This window comes from Helianthus annuus, chromosome 17 (assembly GCF_002127325.2).
Source record: "Helianthus annuus cultivar XRQ/B chromosome 17, HanXRQr2.0-SUNRISE, whole genome shotgun sequence".
Taxonomy (NCBI): Eukaryota; Viridiplantae; Streptophyta; class Magnoliopsida; order Asterales; family Asteraceae; genus Helianthus; species Helianthus annuus.
The window spans coordinates 90920394-90940388 of NC_035449.2; the positions used below are offsets into that span (position 1 = coordinate 90920394).

Sequence of the window (19995 nt, forward strand, 5' to 3'; positions counted from 1 at the left end):
TTTCCATCACCCAAGGTTTTTTTGTGTCGGAGATCAATCACTGATCAAGTGTTTTTTCCTCGTATAAATCCATGTGTTCATCGTTGTTTACATTTCATATTTGTTCACTCAATTGTTCAACACATCAAGCATTCTACCTCTTAATCAGATTTTTTTGACCAAAACAGTATGTATTGGTAATTAAAGAGTTAAAATTACAATAAACAATTTTATATAGCCACTTTTAAAATGAAGAAGATATAAATGGTCGGAATCTTTAGAGTGAAATATTATTTTGTTCGAAGTATTAACCTTATATCTTATTACATTATGAATTTCATGTCATTTAGATTATAGTGATGCCTTATTTATCATATCATAAGCCTGTAGAATGCATTTCTTTAGCTTCTGAGGATCAATGACGCCTTTCTCAGTACCTAGAACAACCCTCAACTGGTTCATGTAACTCATTACTGTTACTTTATAACTCTGCAAAAAAAATTAAAAAAAAAATGTAAAAAGTAATCATTAATTTAGATATTGTTTTCCTATGTTTATCCCACTGAACACATTAACTTTGTTGCACATAAAAGCTAACCTACATCTAAATTCTTCATTTTACCAAAATGTAATTTAAACTTCCCCTTATTAGACACTACATCTTATTAACAAACATTTTGGTATCATTGGGCTACAAGCCTTTTGGTTTAAACAGATTATTTAATAGTAGAAAATGGAGGGATGATACCTGTGGAACATTGAATATCATGACGTAAAGACCTTTAATCGGTTGATTGCTAGCAGCCATTTTTTCAACTGGCCCCATCATATTTGTCAACCCCATGCTTGCATTCTTTTGTATGCGATGAAGAAATTTAGCTGCAACCTTCAAAATAACTTAACAACATTTTAACAATTTCAAAGAAAGAAAACCAGGGTGACACAAAGAAATATAGGAGGATCAAATGAGAACTCAAAATATCGCGAGTACCGTTAGAACACGCTAAATACATTCAAATTATAACTTATCAGTTAAAATGAAAAGTATATATATATGTAAGATAACAAATGATTTATCTTTACATCAAGTTTAAAAAGAGGGAGAGATATTCAGAATATACCTGTGTGCCACGATATTTTCGAAGGCATTCTAGTAACATTCCAGTTAGATGAATTGCCCACGAATTTCTGTTTCTTTTAACAGTTGCATGGACTTCATAAACAAATTTTAGTGGATTGAATGTATGATCTGATTTGTATAGTTTAGGAATGGAGACCTGAATGAAACCAAATTGGTTTCCCCACAGATGTTGAGTATCGGGGTTGTGGAGCATTTCCTCTACCGATTTGTATCCGTCAATTGATCTAGTATTAAGCAACACCAACGACGTGGAACTTGAATTACCCGACTCACTAGTTGTTGATTCCATATATAATCTAGTTCCAAGGAAGACCACTCCAGCAATTACATCATTTAGCGTCTGTTCCACAAAGAATGTATTCTAATCAAGAGGACAGCAAAACCAAAAGCAATAGAATAAATAAGCAAGATAGTAGTATTTTTATAACATTAGTGGAAACTATATGCATAATTTGAAAAACACTAGAATAATGTTAATAGAGGGCTTAACTAGAGACTTACTATCATCAAGTTATTTTAAGTAATTAAGATTTACATAAGGCTATGTGGTGTGATGTTCTTAATCACCGCTACCACCCTCCACATAGGTGCCACATCACTCCATCCTCATCCACCACCCTATATGGTGTGGTCCATGACTCCACCATCATTCACCATCCTCCACCACCAATCAAATTACACCAATTAATTCAAGCAGGCTCATGGTCGGCATGGAAATATCCATGCTCACCGTGCATGGATTGAGAGGGGGGTGGTGCACCACCTGAATCATGTCCCATGTGGCAATTCATGACACGAACCACCATCCCCACATCCCACAGCCCAAGAGCAATGGAAAATCTGAATAAACTAAAGATTTATGAAACCAAAAGTTCTTATAATTTTCATTGAAAAGAGCCAATAGAATAGGAGAAATTGAATAATTAAAGGAACAAGATATGGATAAAAGAAAACAAGCAAACCAAAAATAAAGCAAAATTCTTTACTCGCCCTTAAGTTAGCGTATGAAGGTCACAAATACCCAACTTGTCAAGTAGTGAACAAAGATGTTGTGCTCCTAAAGCTTTAATTGGTAGATAGATCTACAATTTGCTTCTTGGTATCAATGTGTATAGGCAACATTTCCTTCGATTCATCCCTCTCTCTAACAAAATGACAATCCATCTCAACCTGCTTTGTATATTCAGGAAAGACTAGGTTATTAGCGAAGTGTTGGGCGGCTAAGTTGTCGCAAAATAAAGGTGTCGGACCGGTGGTAGAAGTTTGTAATTCCTTTAGTAACAACCTTATCCAAATAATCTCACTAACGATGGAAGCCATGGCACGGTAGTCAACTTCTGATGAAGATTTTGAAACGAAGCTAATGATCCTCCTAGAAGGAGTAAATAACCGGTTTGAGACCATATAAGGGAAGAACAACCTAACTGCTCTACATCACAATAAGCAACGATCCATGTTGCATTGTTTTGACAAACGAATTCCGTGTCCTATAGTGTACTTGAGATACCGTAGGATATGTGTGGTAGCAACCTTATATCTTGTCTAGGGTCGGAAACAAACCAACATAAAATGTTGTCCAAAGATGCAATGGTCGGTCTAGTTGCTTGAAGATTTAGAAGCCTTCCAATAAAACACATATACTAAGTAGCATCAACCTTAGTACTTTCACAACATTGAGCAGGTTTTAAACTTTCAATGGGAAAAGCATTAGTCGGTACCCTAACATTCTAGTGTCTTCAAGAACGTCCATGGTGTATTTCTTTTGGCTAAGAACTAAGCTATCCAATTTTCTTGCCACTGTCAACGAGTCGAGCCGAGTCGAGCCAGTGTGGGGTCGAGCTGAAGCTCGAAATTAATTCAGGCGGTTAAACTTGGCTTGAGCTTTACGTCGGAGTTAAACGAGCCTAAGAACGAGCCAACGAGCCGAGCCATGGGCCGAGCCGAGCTTAGCTCGAGCTAGGCTTTGTTACAAAATGAGCCAGCTTGGTTCACGTCATCTCAAATTGAGTTTTTTTAGCTAGTTTTTCTCGAGCTTCTTTCGAGCGAGCTACGAGCCGAGCTACGAGTCGCGAGCTTTATGAACAGCCCTGTGACTTCAATACCCATTAAATATTCTAAGACCACATGAACTTTAGTGCTAAATTATTTGTTAAGATGGTTTTTTTTGCCTGGCGAATCTTGTCAATGTAATATCCTGTCATGATAACATCATCAACATATATTAGAATAAAAATAAATAATTTACCTTTCTGAAAGTAAATAAATGAATGATCAACATTTGACTATTTGAACCTATTTGTTGAAGAAAAGCTGTCAAATTTTTATGCCGGTTACGAGAAGTATATTGAAGCCATATAGAGATTTTTCAAGTTTGCAAACTCTTGTCACTTTTTCCTTGGAAAAACTTGTGGAATTTTTATATAAACTTCTTTTTTGAAATATATATGTAAGTACATTATTGACATCAAGTTGATAGATTAAATATTCTCTTTACATAACAACAACAAGAAGAAGAGTTCTCACAGTTTCAAGTTTAGATGTTGGAGCAAAAGTGTCATGGAAATCAACCCTTTCCGTTTGATTGAAACCTTTTCTCACGAGTCATGCCTTGTATCTTTCTATTTATCCATTGGTTTATATTTTACTTTGAAACCGATTTGTAATTGATTGCACATTTTCCTTCCGGCAAAGTTTCGAGAGTCTATGTCTTGTTTTGTTCAATGGCTTGGATCTCTCGCTTCATTGTTTATTTCCAGTTTTTATCTTACATGGCAGCCAAAAACACTTTATGTGATTCTAGAAAATTTATCATAACACATAATGAATAAGAGGAATACCGTCATGGAACTTTATCCGCATGTGGGTTGTGTATTGTCTATGGATGGTGGTTGTTGAATTTCAAAATCATTAAAGTATTTAGTTTGAACCTTGTTTCTTCTTTCTCTTTGGTTCTCGATATGTTAGATTTCTTTAGCCTTGACACTTGCTGCCATGTTGTTTACATTTTGCCTGTCTCCAACATTAATAGCATAGGAGTGATCATGATCCTCATTATCAGATGTATTGATCTCCCCTTAATCTTGTTCCAAGTCGAGATTAGGGTTAGAATTTTTAGGCTAATAACATCTTCTTTGTTAAGTTTACTTTGGTTTTTAGAACATAAAAATCGTCTTCATATTGAATAGAAACATCAAACATACTTTTATATTTGCTATCGACCTTGAGCTTAGCAAAAGGAACAACGTTCTCTGCAAATTTCATGTCTCTCCAAACCAATAATTTTTCATGTCAATGTCGAGTATCTTGTAGCCTTCGGTGCCTTGGAGTACCCTAAAACCACACCAAGCCTCCCCATTACTTCAAACTTATCTCCTTCTGTGTCTATGCTCTAGTAATATACCAAATATCCCAAAACTTTCAGGTGATCTTATTTCGGCTTTTGATAGAAAATAATTTCAAACAGGGCTTTGTTATCAATCATTGTTAATGGTGGTCAATTAACTATGTATATAGCAGCTAGAATACGTTCTCCCCAAAATCTTTTGGGTAGATTTGCTTCATTCATTAAAGATCTATTTGTCTCAAGAATGGGTCAATTTACACCACTTCATTTTATTTCGGCGGTCAGATTGTGAGGTTGTGGATGGGTTGTGGGGGAGGGGCGACTACATGGACGTTGTGTTTTGGATCAGTTTTGTTAATTGAAGCGATTAGAGTTTAGGTTTGTTCAAAATGAGCGGCTAACCCTTTTAACGACAATCTCAAGCTTTGGAGGATAGATTGTACATGGTAGATGTTTTGGCAGATTATGGGCCATGGTGGCGGTTGATTCTTCATGGGCCGGAGTTTTGCGGTGGGGGAGGTATCGTGTAAGTTAATGAAAGCACCAAATGATACAGTTAAATTTGATATAACTATATCTAAAAAAGAAAAACACGAAGGAGAAGAGAACTTGTGGAACAATTTTCTTAATTCTGATTCCCTAAAACATTACATATACGTGCCTATATATAGACTTAAAAGGAAATAACTAAGTTAATCACTAATGGAGTAGGGGGGATATTCCACGGTCCTCTCAACCGCCGAGGTGATCCCACCTCGCAGACCGCCACCCAGCAAGCTTGAGTCTGGGGGTAAATCCGCTACCGTAGGGGCATTGGGAACGAGCAAGACTCGAACCCGCCACCTCCGGGTTAGAATGCGGGCTGGTGGCCATTGGGCTGACACCCAATGGTTTTAATCACTAATCACTAATGGAGTACTTCTAGATAAATAGAAAAACCGTAAGGATCTAAACGGATTTGTTCGAACATGAATCAAGATGTAGAATCACTTGATTTATTGGAGAAATCAAGAACAAACAATCTAAATATCAACTAAATTTTATATTGAGAGAATGTTGTTTACATGAAAACCCACATTTTCTCTCTCTAGAATATCCTCGTGCAAACCCTTTTATTCTCCATAATACATGATATTGGGTAATCTTAACTTAGCACATGGCTTTGCACCTCATGTGCAATGTACTTTGTACCTTCAAGAGCAATGTCCCCATTGTTGTTGGCCATGAGAATCCTTCACTTTGCACTTCTGTTCACTTGTATGCACAGACCTTCCCACTTTAACCTTAACTTTACGAGTTGACAAGCATTAGTTACATAGTTTAATTCCTTATGATATTCCCCTTGATTGTTGTTTATCTGTCACTAAATTTAGTCCTACAAACTCCCCCCTTGACTGATACTTTATTCTTTGTCTGATATTTTCTCATCTTTTTCTGATATTTCTCAGTCTTCATCAATCTCCCGCCCTTTATGATTGCATCATTTTCTTAAAATCTTCAATAACAAAAGTATGTTGAGGATAGATTGATCTTGTTGAAGTTTTGACAAGTCAACTCGGTGTGGACATGCTTGATCATCACATCTCATACTCCCCTTATGAAGCAGATGTTCTCTAGGGTAGAGTAATAGTAACTTAATGAATAATCAAGAATAATTTCTAACTCTCTTTTTGTTGAGTGATTCAGAAGATGTAGGCGGATGTTTCCTATCTCGTTATCTTTTGTGCATATGAAGGACATGTTCTTTGCAATATATAAAAACTTGGTTCTACTCAGAAGAACTCAAGGTTAATGAATGTTTGCTCATGATGATTGGCCATAATGTTAGCAAAATATCGTAATTCATTGATGAGAAATCTTTTTGTTAGTGCATATTATGTATGTCCGCCACTGTGTGAATAGACTAGATAGAGCGTGTGTTGAATATTATATAGTTAAGATATGAACACATGACTTTGGAGAGAACGAGAGAGGTTCGTACGGATGTAACGCATCTGTACGGTTGTAACTCATTCGTGTGGATGTAACACTTTTGTACAGATGCAACTCATTTGTATGTAACTACATCCGCACAGATAAGCAAATCCGCACAGAAGTACTCGTACGTCCCAATCTCAGATGTATATATACTGTCGTGTGTTCGTTAGTTGTTAAGTTTTGGGAGTTTGGCTAGAGAGATTGCTGATGCTCTCTCTAGCCGGTCAACGATGTATGCTCTTTCGGTATAATGTAAGTTTTCTACTTATGACTATTCTTACGAGACTTCTACCGAATTAGCTTTATTCTATCCAAACTTTTGTCCAAACCCACCAGATCCTCTACTTTCACTTTCACTTTTACACATGTCTTGTTGTTGTGAGGTGTTGAAGTGTGTGGTCGCATTCTCAAATGTTTCACCTCATGTGGTTGTCAACAACAATCTATTCATAATCACATATAATATGTCTAAAGTTATGTTAGATTTTTTCACATTACTAAAAAAACTTGTGTTTATCTATGCATTCCACCGTGCATGTGTACGATTTTGTTAATTTGTTATGGAAGACATTAAAAAAATTAAAATATAAATCCTTTTGTGCTTTTCAAAATTTGAATGAAAGCAAAAAACAAATCAACAAATGAAGATTTTTTGGGATTTTAAAATTGTCAGAAACACATGAATATATCAATAAATCAATAATCTTTTTGTGAGAAACGATCGGACAAGAGATCATACTAGTTTATCACACTGAATCACATTTCAGTTTTAAATATGTGAAGAAGTAGATGACGATTGTCAATATTTTTGTCCTCTTAAAGGCATGCATTGTTGTATAAGGTCAATGCTTGGTGACATGCATTTAGGTAAGATTTAAGTAAAAACTTATGTATCCTACACTCGGAAACATATTCTCGTATCAAGGCGTGCACATACTTTTCATTATACAAGTAAGTATAATGTTGTCATATGAGGTTAAAAAGAATTCGGAATTTAAATTTCAGTCCTCAGGTCTATACTTGCGTAAAGATGGAAGATTAACAAACACTAATATCCACATTAATGGATAACGGTAAGGCATATATGTTTATACTCGGTATAGTTGTAGAGATCAAAGTTCTTTTAGGTCGATACTTACATATAACAGTCACTACAAGAATTTTAAGCTTTACTGGCGACATTATTAGTGGCGACTGCTAATATGTCGCCGCTAAAGGTGGATCCGTGTCATGGGACCATTAATCGCTTATTGGTCGTTGGATGAAGACCTGATCCAACGATCAGGGAAATATCTCATTTGAGTCGCCACCAAAGAGTTTTAAGCGGGATAAAGTCCTTATCCATTCCCTTTCCCTCCATTCTACCCTGCACATCTCCACTCACCATCTCTAGAGCCCTAATATGGTTCCAAATTAGGGTTTCTGGTGTCTGTGAGCCCCGTTCCAAGCTGTGCTCTGTCACCTCACTCAAAACACTGAAGATTCTGGCCCCCTCCACTCAATTTCTACCACCTCCGGTAACATCCACTGAAATCCAACCATCTAGCTTTAGTGACGACTTTTTCTAGTTTTAGCGACGATTTTTGTCGCCACTAAAGCGGAAATTTCTTGTAGTGAGTAGAGGGAACTTGATATCCCAAATGATAACATTATAAGGACTTAGTACATTTGAATATGGCATTTTAATCAAACGAGATAAAGATTTACAATCATATGCTCTAATATGGAAATACTACTTGTAAGTTAGTAATTATGTTTCTATCATATTTGCATGTCATCAAAACTTAATGTTAAACATATTAACATATCATATAAACCTACCTTTCATAGATTGACTTTATTCATGTGCGGAGTGTAAGAAATGGCCTTTCTCTCATTTCTCACACAGTTTCTCATTTTCTCAAACACAAAGTAAAATCATTTTGGACTATTGCAAATTTTATCAAATTTAAAATCTTTATGGATTTTGTATTATTTCTCCCCATAAATTTTATTTTTGTAACTGAATATACAAAACTAGAAACTTAACTAAAAATAAAAGAATGAAGTCGTCCATATTAAACCAACAAAACGACTTGAATTGTGAAAACCACAGAAATTACGTGATCGTGATATGTTAATTGTGATCATGCAAAGTAGTAAGCTACACCAAAGATCATGTTTTCAATTTAAACCATATTTGAACTTATGCAATCACCAACACAAATATTATTTTGGAATAACCGCTGTCAATAAACTGGGGTCACTAACATGTACGATATAGGATATATATATATATATCCTTACTATTTTATTATCATTACCGTGTGACTAGAAAATTTCCTGACATTCAAAAGTAGTAATCTCATAGATTTTAATAGATTGTGGAGTCAATAAGAGACATGGCTTTTTGAATTTAGTTAAACAGAAAACTTTGAAGGAAACAAATACGGAAGTTCGGATTGGAGGTTGTCTATGTCGAGAGGATTCCTATGTAAGCATTTGCATAAGAAGAAGAAAGAGGAAGGAAACATATATAGAAGTTCGAATTTGAGGTGTTCTATATCGAGAGAACTCCCATGTACGTGTTTGCTTAAGCATAAAAAGAGGAAGGAAACAAATATGGAAGTTCGAATTGGGGGTTGTCTATGTCAAGATGACTTCCGTTTAAGGATTTCATTAGTGCTACTTAACCTTGATAACAAATGGTAAGTCTACTGACATATATATTTATTAATAACTAAAAGGGTAACATCTTGTTATGCACCAACTAGTAGGGAGACACCCCTAATCCACAACACGAACATGAGTCCTCATGCAAAAGACTTAACACCGCTCACTTATCCTCCATAGTACGTTATTTTGAAGGAGGCCAAATGACGGTAAGTTTCAAAATTACATTCCTGGTTCATTAAGACTGGATAGAGTATTTAGATTAATTGTAATTATACAATAAGTGTGTCTGGCCACTGGAGGAAGGACATTAGAATTATTAACATATTTGTTGGCATTATGAGTGTTAGTGCTTTGAAAAAACAAATTATTTTAAGAAACTTGAGGGGGCATGATGCAAGAGTAGGAAGCGCAAATGCGGAGACACCCCTAATCCACAACACGAACATGAGTCCTCATGCAAAAGACTTAACACCGCTCACTTATCCTCCATAGTACGTTACTTTGAAGGAGGCCAGATGACTTTAAGTTTCAAAATTACATACCTGGTTTATTAAGATTGGATAGAGTATTTAGATTAATTGTAATTATACAATAAGTGTGTCAGGCCACTGTAGGAAGGACATTAGAATTACTTAACATATTTGTTAGCATTATGAGTGTCAATGCTTTGAAAAAACAAATTATTTTAAGAAAATTGAGGAGGCATGATGCAAGAGTAGGAAGCGTAAGAGAATGAACTGCTAGTGTATGCGAAGGTTGAACGAAAGCATGATGTGGACCCCAAGGTGCACCACACTAGGTTTCAAGCATAATAGACCGAGTATCAGGATGGCATGCGGAGTTAGTCATGAAGATGGTTGATTAGGCTTTAGTGTGTGACGAGTTTCACATGTGCGCTAGTACCATCAAGAGCTTCCAACCTCACCCCTTCCCTTTTTAGATAGATAGGTTGTTACTGTTGGATCAGTTCTGTTTAAACATAATGGAAAACATGAATAACATACCTGTTACAGCAAACAGGCCAGCAGAGAATCCAGTCCGAGATGCAGCCATCGAGTTTGACATGATTGTCAGGATGATCTGGTTCCTCCTTCGGGTGTAAAGTTATGATGGTGATGAAACCGAGACTAGGGAAGAATCGGTTGGGAGAGAGAGCCGAAATAGATGTTATGAGGGTTGTGTGAATTGTGTAATTGTCTAACCCTTAAACTCTCTAATAATCTTCTTATATATACACCCAAGAGGAAACCTAATTAGTTAATAAGGGTAATATGGTCCATCAACAATTACCAACTAATTATTAATAGGTTATTAATATATTTTGATCTATATAATATAATGATTATAATGGCTACAAGATTAAATATTATAATGTTAATATATTTAATCTCACATTCTCCCACTTAGCCGAGTAATCATTTATCATGAGTATTAGATGAGCCTGGCTAGGAGTTAACACTCATTTTAGCCATAAACCAAGAACTATAGCAGAGAAATACAGCCGTTGAATCATCATTCGACTCAGGAGCCCCATTAATCATACTATAGCCTCAATTTAAAACCTAATAGTTACGATCAAAATATGTATAAGCCCTTTAGCGCCTGATTTGTATTTATATTTGTCTATATGTCATTACACCGGCAGAACATATGTTAGAGACATACAAAATCAAACTGGGGAAATTTTATTAATTAAAACATAAGCTAGTACAATATGCCATTAAATAAGGTCTTTAGTAAGTCCCATATTCGATACATGTTCTTCGAAAACTTTAGGTGGGAGACCTTTAGTCATCGGATCCGCAAGCATATCTTTAGTACTAATATACTCAATACAAAGATTATTTTCCTCAACTCGTTCACGTACGAACAAATATTTTGTATCAAGATATAAACCAGCTCCAGTCGAACTGTTACTGTTCGAGAAACTAACGGCAGCTGAGTTATCACAGTAAAGCTTCAATGGTCTAGAAATGGAATTAACGATTTTGAGTCCAGTGATCAGATTTCTAAGCAACATTCCATGACAGGTTGCGTTGTAAACAACAATGTATTCTGCCATCATTGTGGAAGTTGTAGTTAACTGTTGTTTATGACTCTTCCATGAGATAGGTCCGCCTGCTAACATAAAGATGTAGCCCGAAATGGATTTCTTGTCATCTTTGCATTTGGCAAAGTCAGAATCAGAATAACCTACCACTTCTAAGTGATCACTTCTTCTATAAGTCAGTTTATAGTCTTTCGTCCCTTGCAGATATCTAAGGACCTTCTTAGCTGCTTTCCAGTGATCTAGACCAGGATTAGTCTGATAACGGCCTAGCATTCCAGCAATATAAGCGATATGTGGGCGAGTACAGACTTGAGCATACATCAGGCTCCCGACTACTGACGCATAAGGTATCTGGCTCATTTGCTCCTTTTCAACCTCTGTTGTCGGACACTGGAATGAACCGAAAACATCTCCCTTAACTACTGGAGCGACGGAGGGTTTGCACTATTGCATCTTGTAACGTGTAAGGACACGATCTATGTAAGTCTTTTAAGACAATCCTAAGATCCCTTTGTGTCTATCTCGGTGAATTTCGATGTCAATGACGTAAGAAGCATCTCCGAGATCCTTCATGTCGAAGTTATGCGAGAGTAACCGCTTCGACTCATGCAACATGTCTAAACTATTACTTGCCAATAGAATATCATCTACGTAAAGGACAAGTATAGTAAAGTTACTCCCACTCATCTTGAGGTAGGTGCATTGATCCACTTGATTCTTCATAAAACCTTGCCTCTTCATGACTTCATCAAACTTGAGGTACCATTGACGTGATGCTTGTTTTAACCCATAAATGGATTTCTTCAACTTACAGACTAGATGCTCCTGACCTTCAGGTTTAAAGCCTTCAGGTTGTTTCATGTAAACATCTTCGTCTAAGCCTCCATTAAGGAAAGCGGTTTTGACGTCCATCTGATGCAGCTCTAAATCAAAATGAGCTACTAGGGCCATAAAAATCCTTAATGAATCTATACGAGAGACAGGTGAAAACGTCTCTTGATAGTCAATTCCCTCTTTCTGAGTGTAGCCCTTTGCAACCAATCTCGCTTTGTAGCGTTCAACGTTCCCATTCGGATCCAGTTTTGTTTTGAACACCCATTTACAACCTACAGGTTTGACACCGTTGGGTAATTCTACCAAATCCCAAACGTCATTTTTCTTCATGGATTCAAGCTCATCAATCATTGCTTTATTCCATTCAGAAGACTGATCACTGCTAATGGCTTCATTATAAGAGATAGGATCATTGAGCTTTCCAGCATCCATTTCAGTCAGGTAGGTAACATAATCATCCCAATTGGTAGGCCTTCTTTGCCTAGATGACCTCCTGAGTTGATTATCGGGTTCAGCGTTATCTTGGTTTTGAGCGTTTGATGTGCCTTCGTTATGAGGTATAATGGGTTCTGGTTGTGGAGATGGAATTTGTGCAGTGACTTCAGGTGCAGTTGCATGGGGTACAAGAGGAGTAAACGGAGTAATGGTAAGCGACGAGTCTCCCCCCCCCCCCCCGCGTCTTGTACTTCTTGCAATTCTTCGTAAGGGTTGGTACTGCTCCCACTGACCTTGAAATCCTCCAGGAACGCAGCACGCTTGGTTTCAACAATACGGGTGACATGGGAAGGACAATAAAAACGATAACCCTTCGAATGATCAGGATACCCGATAAAGAAACAGGTAACTATTTTAGGGTCAAGTTTCTTTTGGAAAGGATTATAGAGTTTTGCTTCAGCAATGCAGCCCCATACTTTCATATATTTAAGACTCGGTTTCCTTCCTGTCCAAAGTTCATAAGGAGTTTTAGGGACAGACTTAGAAGGAACTCTATTGAGTATATGAACAGCTGCTTTTAACGCTTCAGTCCAGAGGAATAATGGTAAATTAGTGTTGGCTAACATACTGCGCACCATGTTCATAAGGGTACGATTTCTTCGTTCAGCGACACCATTCTGCTGAGGTGTACCAGGCATGGTGTATGGGTTCACAATCCCCTGGCACTTACAAAACTCATAAAATGGACCAGGAGCTTGACCCACATCAGTATGTCTTCCATAATATTCACCGCCTCTATCTGATCTCACAACTTTAATCTGACGATCTAATTGCTTTTCAACTTCAGCTTTATAATCTTTAAAAGTTGTAAGAGATTCAGACTTTTCCTTAATAAGATACAAGTACATGTAACGAGAATAATCATCAATGAAAGTGATAAATGAAGTATGTCCTGTTATGCCAGCGATTTGGTAAGGACCACTAATGTCAGTGTGAATAAGTTCTAATAAATTAGAACTCCTAGTGGCACCTTTCTTATTTGCTGATGTCATTTTGCCTTTAAGACATTTGACACATGTTCCAAAATCAGTGAAATCGAGAGGAGGTAAGACTTCATCCTTTACGAGACGACTTAATCATTCTCTTGAGATGTGGCCTAAACGTTGATGCCACAACATAGATGAAGTCTCTAAGTCTCGAATTTGTTTCATCTTGGTGAGTGAATCATTGATATTATATGACAACAAAGATTTGGAAAAATTATCATCTAGTTCTAATCTATAGAGACCACCTTCCAGAATGCCAGTACCATAAACAACGGAATCATAGAGAATAGAGAGTTTGCGATGACCATGAGAAACGACAAAATCGTCCATGTCTAACTTTGGTCCTGATACAAGGTTCCGAGTTACCTCAGGAACATATAAGGTTTCATAAAGTTTAATACATAAACCAGTTTTCAAAAATAATTGTAATGTTCCTATGGCATTCACCTCTAATTCCCGATCATTCCCAACTTTAAGTGTTCTTTGGTTTCTTCCCAGCTTCCGGATTGAAAGGAATCCCTGAGTTGAGTTAGTCACATGAACCATAGAACCAGAATCAAACCACCAAGAATTAGCAGGAACATTTAAATTAAAGGACTCAAGTATCATGAAAAATCGTTACCTTTCTTAGCCAGCCACTCCTTGAAATCAGTGCATTCCTTTTGCTTATGTCCTGTTTTCTTACAGAACTTGCAATAGGGTTTGCCTAAGGAGCTCTTAGAGCTGGAAGGTGCACTTGTATTAGGATTGGGCTTTTGGACTTTGGAAGCATCCTTTCTTTGATGATTGTGCTTCCTCTTCTTAGAGTTGGAGGTTGTGAAGTTAGCAACATCAGTAGTGCGATCCATCTTCATACGCTCTTCCTCATGTACGCACATAGCGACCAGCTCACTCATCGTCCATTTCTCCTTCTGAGTGTTGTAATTGATCTTGAATGCTTCATAGGACGAAGGAAGCGAAGTGATGATGAAGTGAACAAGAAAACCATCACTGATTTCCATCTCTAGCCTTTCAGCTTATTGGCCATGTCATGCATCATCATGATGTGCTCGCGAATGCCGCTCCTCCCATCATACTTAGTCGTCACCAGCTTGAGGATAAGAGTGCTAGCGTGTGCTTTTGATGTTCCTTTGAATTGAGCCTCCACAGAAGCCAGGTAGGTTTTAGCATCTTTAGAATCAGGAATGGCGCCTCTAATAGCATTGTGAATGGATTGCTTCATGAATATGAGAGACATGCGGTTACATCTAGTCCATTTTTCATGAACTATCTGATCAGCAGCAGTACTTTGAGTAGTAAGATCTGCTGGCTTATTCTCTCTAAGAGCATAATCGAAGTCTAGCAATCCTAGTGTAAGCATGAGGGAATCCTTCCATTCAGCAAAGTTATCACCAGTCAAAGGTGGAATCCCGTAATTGGGTGCTGATAGTGGAAATAAGATGAGCAAGTTATGATACTAAGAAAGAAGTCCTAATGTGATCTAAGGGCATGTTATACTAAGGCAGGCATAAATAATGACCATTTTAATTATGAAGCTGTGATAATGTCTATTACTAACATCAAAATAATAGACTTAGTAAAATTCTACTTAAACGAAGACAAATCAGCTTTGGCCAGAAGTGTAATCATTTAAGCATGTGTGCAAAGTAATCGTGACAAATCAGCTTTGGCCAGAAATGAGACAATCACTTTAGTTATGCACTTGTCAAGCATGCTAAACATAAATGAATTAAATCAGCTTTGGCCAGAATTAAGACATTTCACGTTTGTAATGCATACTCAACATAGCTTTTATAATACTTGAACAATAAATAGATGTATTAAATCAGCTTTGGCCAGAATTAATACATCAGAAGCTCATTCAAGTTAAGCTATTTTGGTTTTGTAAAAAATTATCTGATTCTGATTAGTTAATTAAATGTTTAACAAAACCAAGTATTTAATAGCAAACCACCTGTTAGCGCGGATCGAACTAAGGTAATGGGGTCTCGAGTCAGGTCTCGAGTTAGGTCTCGACTGCGTTATAAGATCTCGAGTCGATTATGAGGTCTCGAGTCGTAACCTTAGTCTCGAGTTGTAACCTTATGGTCTCGAGTCGCAACCTTATGGTCTCGAGTTGTGACCTTATGGTCTCGAGTCGAGACCTTCGTCTCGAGTCGAGATCTGATGGTCTCGAGTTGTAAAGATTTTAGGCCCTTTGTCGAGATCTCAGTGGTCTCGAGTCGAGACTATTGTCTCGAGTTATAAAGTTTTGAGAACCTGATGATTTCGAGTCGAGACCTTATGGTCTCGAGTTGAGACTGATGGTCTCGAGTCGCAGTCTGATGGTCTCGAATCCCTGTTAACAGCTGTTTTGTGATGATAACTGAAAACTCGAACTTTTAGGGATTGTGAGATAGTGTTTCCTGTTTTATTGCTGATCGAAATTATCAAAAGATTTTGAAAATAATAACTGAAAATCTATTAACAGTTTTCGAAAATTTTAATAGATAAAATTCAGATCAAAATCAGTAAAAACACCCACTAATCCGGATTATATTCCAAAACTTAATGAATTTTCGAGTTTTCTTAGAACAATATGATGAACCCTAAAAATATAAACATAATTCTGGAAATCCGAAACCTGAATTTTAATGGTTTTGTAATGGATTTCGTAACAACAAGTTTAACCCTTTATGATTTCGAGTCAAATATTTAACATTCTTCCGAAAAACAGTGACTTCGGCACATGGTACTCGAAATCAGACGAGACATTTAAAAGGCTTTAAAAATTCCGTTTTCCAGATTTTTGGTCCCAGAATAATGGATACGAAAACAGAACTGATTTATCAATATATGCTCTGATACCACATGTTGGATCAGTTCTGTTTAAACATAATGGAAAACATGAATAACATACCTGTTACAGCAGACAGGCCAGCAGAGAATCCAATCAAAGATGTAGCCATCGAGTTCGACATGATTGTCAGGATGATCTGGTTCCTCCTTAGGGTGTAAAGTTATGATGATGATGAAACCGAGACTAGGGAAGAATCGGTTGGGAGAGAGAGCCGAAATAGATGTTACGAGGGTTGTGTGAATTGTTTAATTGTCTAACCCTTAAACTCTCTAATAATCTCCTTATATATACACCCAAGAGTAAACCTAATTAGTTAATAAGGGTAATATGGTCCATCAACAATTACCAACTAATTATTAATAGGTTATTAATATATTTTGATCTATATATTATAAATGATTATAATGGCTACAAGTTTAAATATTATAATGTTAATATATTTAATCTCACAGTTACTGTAAGAGGAGATATTATATATTATCCATTTAATTTAAAGATAAATACTATAGATTTCATATATAGCATTAATTAACAGCTTACTGTAAATACTTTAGAAACAACCATTATTGACGGATAACCCATTGAAATTAGTCGAAGACAGATTGTCTGTGAAACCACCTTCGATGATCTGTCAGTGGCATGTTATCATGCATCCATCATTAAAGGTTTTATCATAGATCCATCGATGATCCATCAGTTAGTTGTGCGGATTTTCATTAGTAGGGTAGATAAATGAATTTCTGAAATAGAAAATATAAATGGGTGACGTCAATGAGAAATAAATTATGCATACCACTTCAAGCCTGTCCTTAATTTTCTTAACTTGATCCAGCGAGAATGTCATAGTTGTTACATTGATTGGTTGGAATTCCACCCCCTCTTTCCCATGTCGTATTGGTGTTTGAGGATCTTCAAAGAAAGTATTCTTTAGGATACTCATAGAGAAATCCAAAACCGTGTTTTGCAAACCATTTAAAACCTGTGTGACATTATAGATTAAGCTCTTCAAGCCAATATTAGGTTTGGGTGATAATCGGAATTTGGGAAATGTTAATGGCATAGAAGGATTGTCAGCTCTTTGTAGACAGGACAAAAGGACGCCCATTAAAGAGTAACCATCACCGAGTGCATGGTGAAGCTTGAAAAAGACAGTTCCAGGTGCATTGCTTGTAGGATACTTAAATACATGGAGTTCCCACAATGGTCTTGTGCTTAGGAATGGTTCCATTCCTGTATCGGAAATGTAATCAGCAAAAATGTCATCATAAGCTTCTGTTGATAACCCATCAGGAAAGTGTGGGACTATTATATGGTCTTCGGCCTTTAATTCAACACGCTTCCAATACTTCTCTCCTTTTTCATCTTCAACCTATTCACATATAGTAGTTTTCATATTAACCGAAAGATCTTCTATTATATTCTTGGCATAAACTAAAGCTTTAAGATATGCAAGGAATAATTTATAAAATGATCTATTCCAGTGCACATAATTTTTAAACCACAACTAGTGAAAATTAAGGCTATACTTTTTCTGTGTTGGAAATCCGAACAAGTTAAGTAGATCTAAGAATCAATTTTAGTACAAAGTATATAATTTTTTAAAGCTAAAACTCACTTCTATACTATATAAACAAAAATGAAAAGTTTAACTTATTATTTGTTTCCATTCCATTACCAATTCCATGGTTGGTCTTTTATACAAAACCAGTATGTAGTTTAAATACGCCAATGAAGCAATTATATATGCCGGGTGAAATCTTTTAAGAAAACTTGTTTTAGAGAGAAAATAAATAATTAATGCACACCGTATATGAATATCATCAAGGGTCGTAAATAATGATGACAATTACGTAAACAGATACCCATTTTATGTATATCTTTACATGAAACAGATATTTTGGACATTTTGGTGTAGGAGACTAATTAATTATAATGAGGCTTATATTGTGACATTGATTGTAACCATGATTTATCTCTCTAGTTAATTAATCAAAAATAATTTATCTCACACATATCAAAATTTATCTTACACGTATCGAAATTCATCACATATATCCTACGCACATCGAAACTTATCCTCATTTATCCTACACATATCAAAATTTATCATTTTCCATAAATTAGATTTGCATTGAAAAGGTATATTTTGAAAATGAGTTATTAATTTAACAGTTTATGGTAATTTGACAGTTTTAATTAATTTGTTGTATTCTATTAAATTAACTAACTAATTAAACTTGTAACTTACTTTTTAAATGTATTCTTTCAAGGATACCTAATTATGGTGAATGGCAATTTTCGATATGTGTAGGATAAAGTGTTTTTAAATAGTTAATGAGAGGGAAAATAATTAAAAGGAGGAGTTATAAACTATTTATTGTTTTACCATGATGCATTTTCTTCTTTTTCTTCTCAAATTAAGTTTCTTCTCAAATGATTATATATATATATATATATATATATGTGTATATATAGGGTCAGGATTTAGAGAAAACGGCGAAAAGTGTGAGAACAGTGAGAACGGTTTTGGATCGTCCGATCAAAACAATCTATGGACTAGATTGGCGTGGTGGCGTTTTCGTAAATAACACCAATGCTATTAAGTGGACGCGCTTCATTAAGGGTAAAAGGGTCTTTAGACTTCTCTACCCAAAATGCCAAACTCATGAATAAAACGCCATTACGCGCCAAAACACATCCTATATAAACAACATCTCAGACATTCATTAAACACACCGAACCACAAACGCCGTACTTACTACTATATACCATTCATCTTAGAAACGCCAAAAAACCCAAACATCAAACACACCAACTCAAAAACACCATATTTTACTATATACCAATCATCTTAGAAAACACCCAAAAACCCCAAACATTAAAGATTCCAATCGACGTTACTTTTAGATACACTATTTTCTCAGTAAAACGCCAAAAATGGCAAACATCATTTCTTGTATATTCAATATTTTTCTACGTGAAGTTTCACAGAATGCATTCTTAGCTGAGGGGTGTAACTCAATAACATTTTGCTGCATGAGATGGACAAATCTTCAAGAAAAAGATGTTGATGTCAGACTTATGTCATTTTCTGTGCTTTGTTCTTGATGAATATTTGAATGGCATGAACAGACGGATGACACTGATGAGTGGGTTGAGGATTTAAACGAAGATAAATATGAACTTCAAATAAAAAACTCACGTCATTTGTGCTTCCAACGGCGACAAAAAGGCTACTTCAACAACAATTACAAAATGAAGCATACCAAAGTCCAACCGCCAGTGAAGATGTTTCAAAGAAGAAAGAGACTGGTGACGGTGAAGAGTGAAGATTTGGAAGATAAATTGTTTCTATTTTTATTTTTTTAATTTTCTTTTTCAGTATTTTTCAGCTAAGAACAAATACATTATTTTAATAGAAAGCCACACAGACAAAATGCTTGTGAAACGCCATCATGCCATAAAACACCCAAAACTCCCAAACTATAATAAAATTACTTTTGACAAGTATTATTAAAAACTCCAAAAACTACGTAACGCCATTAAAAATACAAAACGCCAAAAACTACATAACGCCATTAAAAAACGCCAAACTTGGAAGATGAGACGTATATCACCCTAAACTCATAAAAGCTGAAAAAAAAGTAAAATACACACAGTAACTGAAAAGACTGTTACTTTATTAATATCATTTAT

The 19995-nt window shown here is 36.0% G+C and overlaps 1 protein-coding gene across 1 annotated transcript in view; it reads right to left on the reverse strand.

The window, feature by feature from the left end:
* Positions 1-244: 244 nt before the first annotated feature.
* The window catches only part of LOC110921216 (O-acyltransferase WSD1-like), a 38813-nt gene continuing 19062 nt past the window's right edge, over positions 245-19995 (reverse strand). The window contains exons 2-5 of the mRNA XM_022165506.2: positions 17093-17668; positions 1101-1460; positions 728-865; positions 245-468 (exon numbers count right to left, since the gene is read on the reverse strand). Coding sequence (XP_022021198.1) covers positions 331-468; positions 728-865; positions 1101-1460; positions 17093-17668 — 1212 coding nt within the window. The 3' untranslated portion in view covers positions 245-330. The remainder of the gene's footprint in view (positions 469-727; positions 866-1100; positions 1461-17092; positions 17669-19995) is intronic.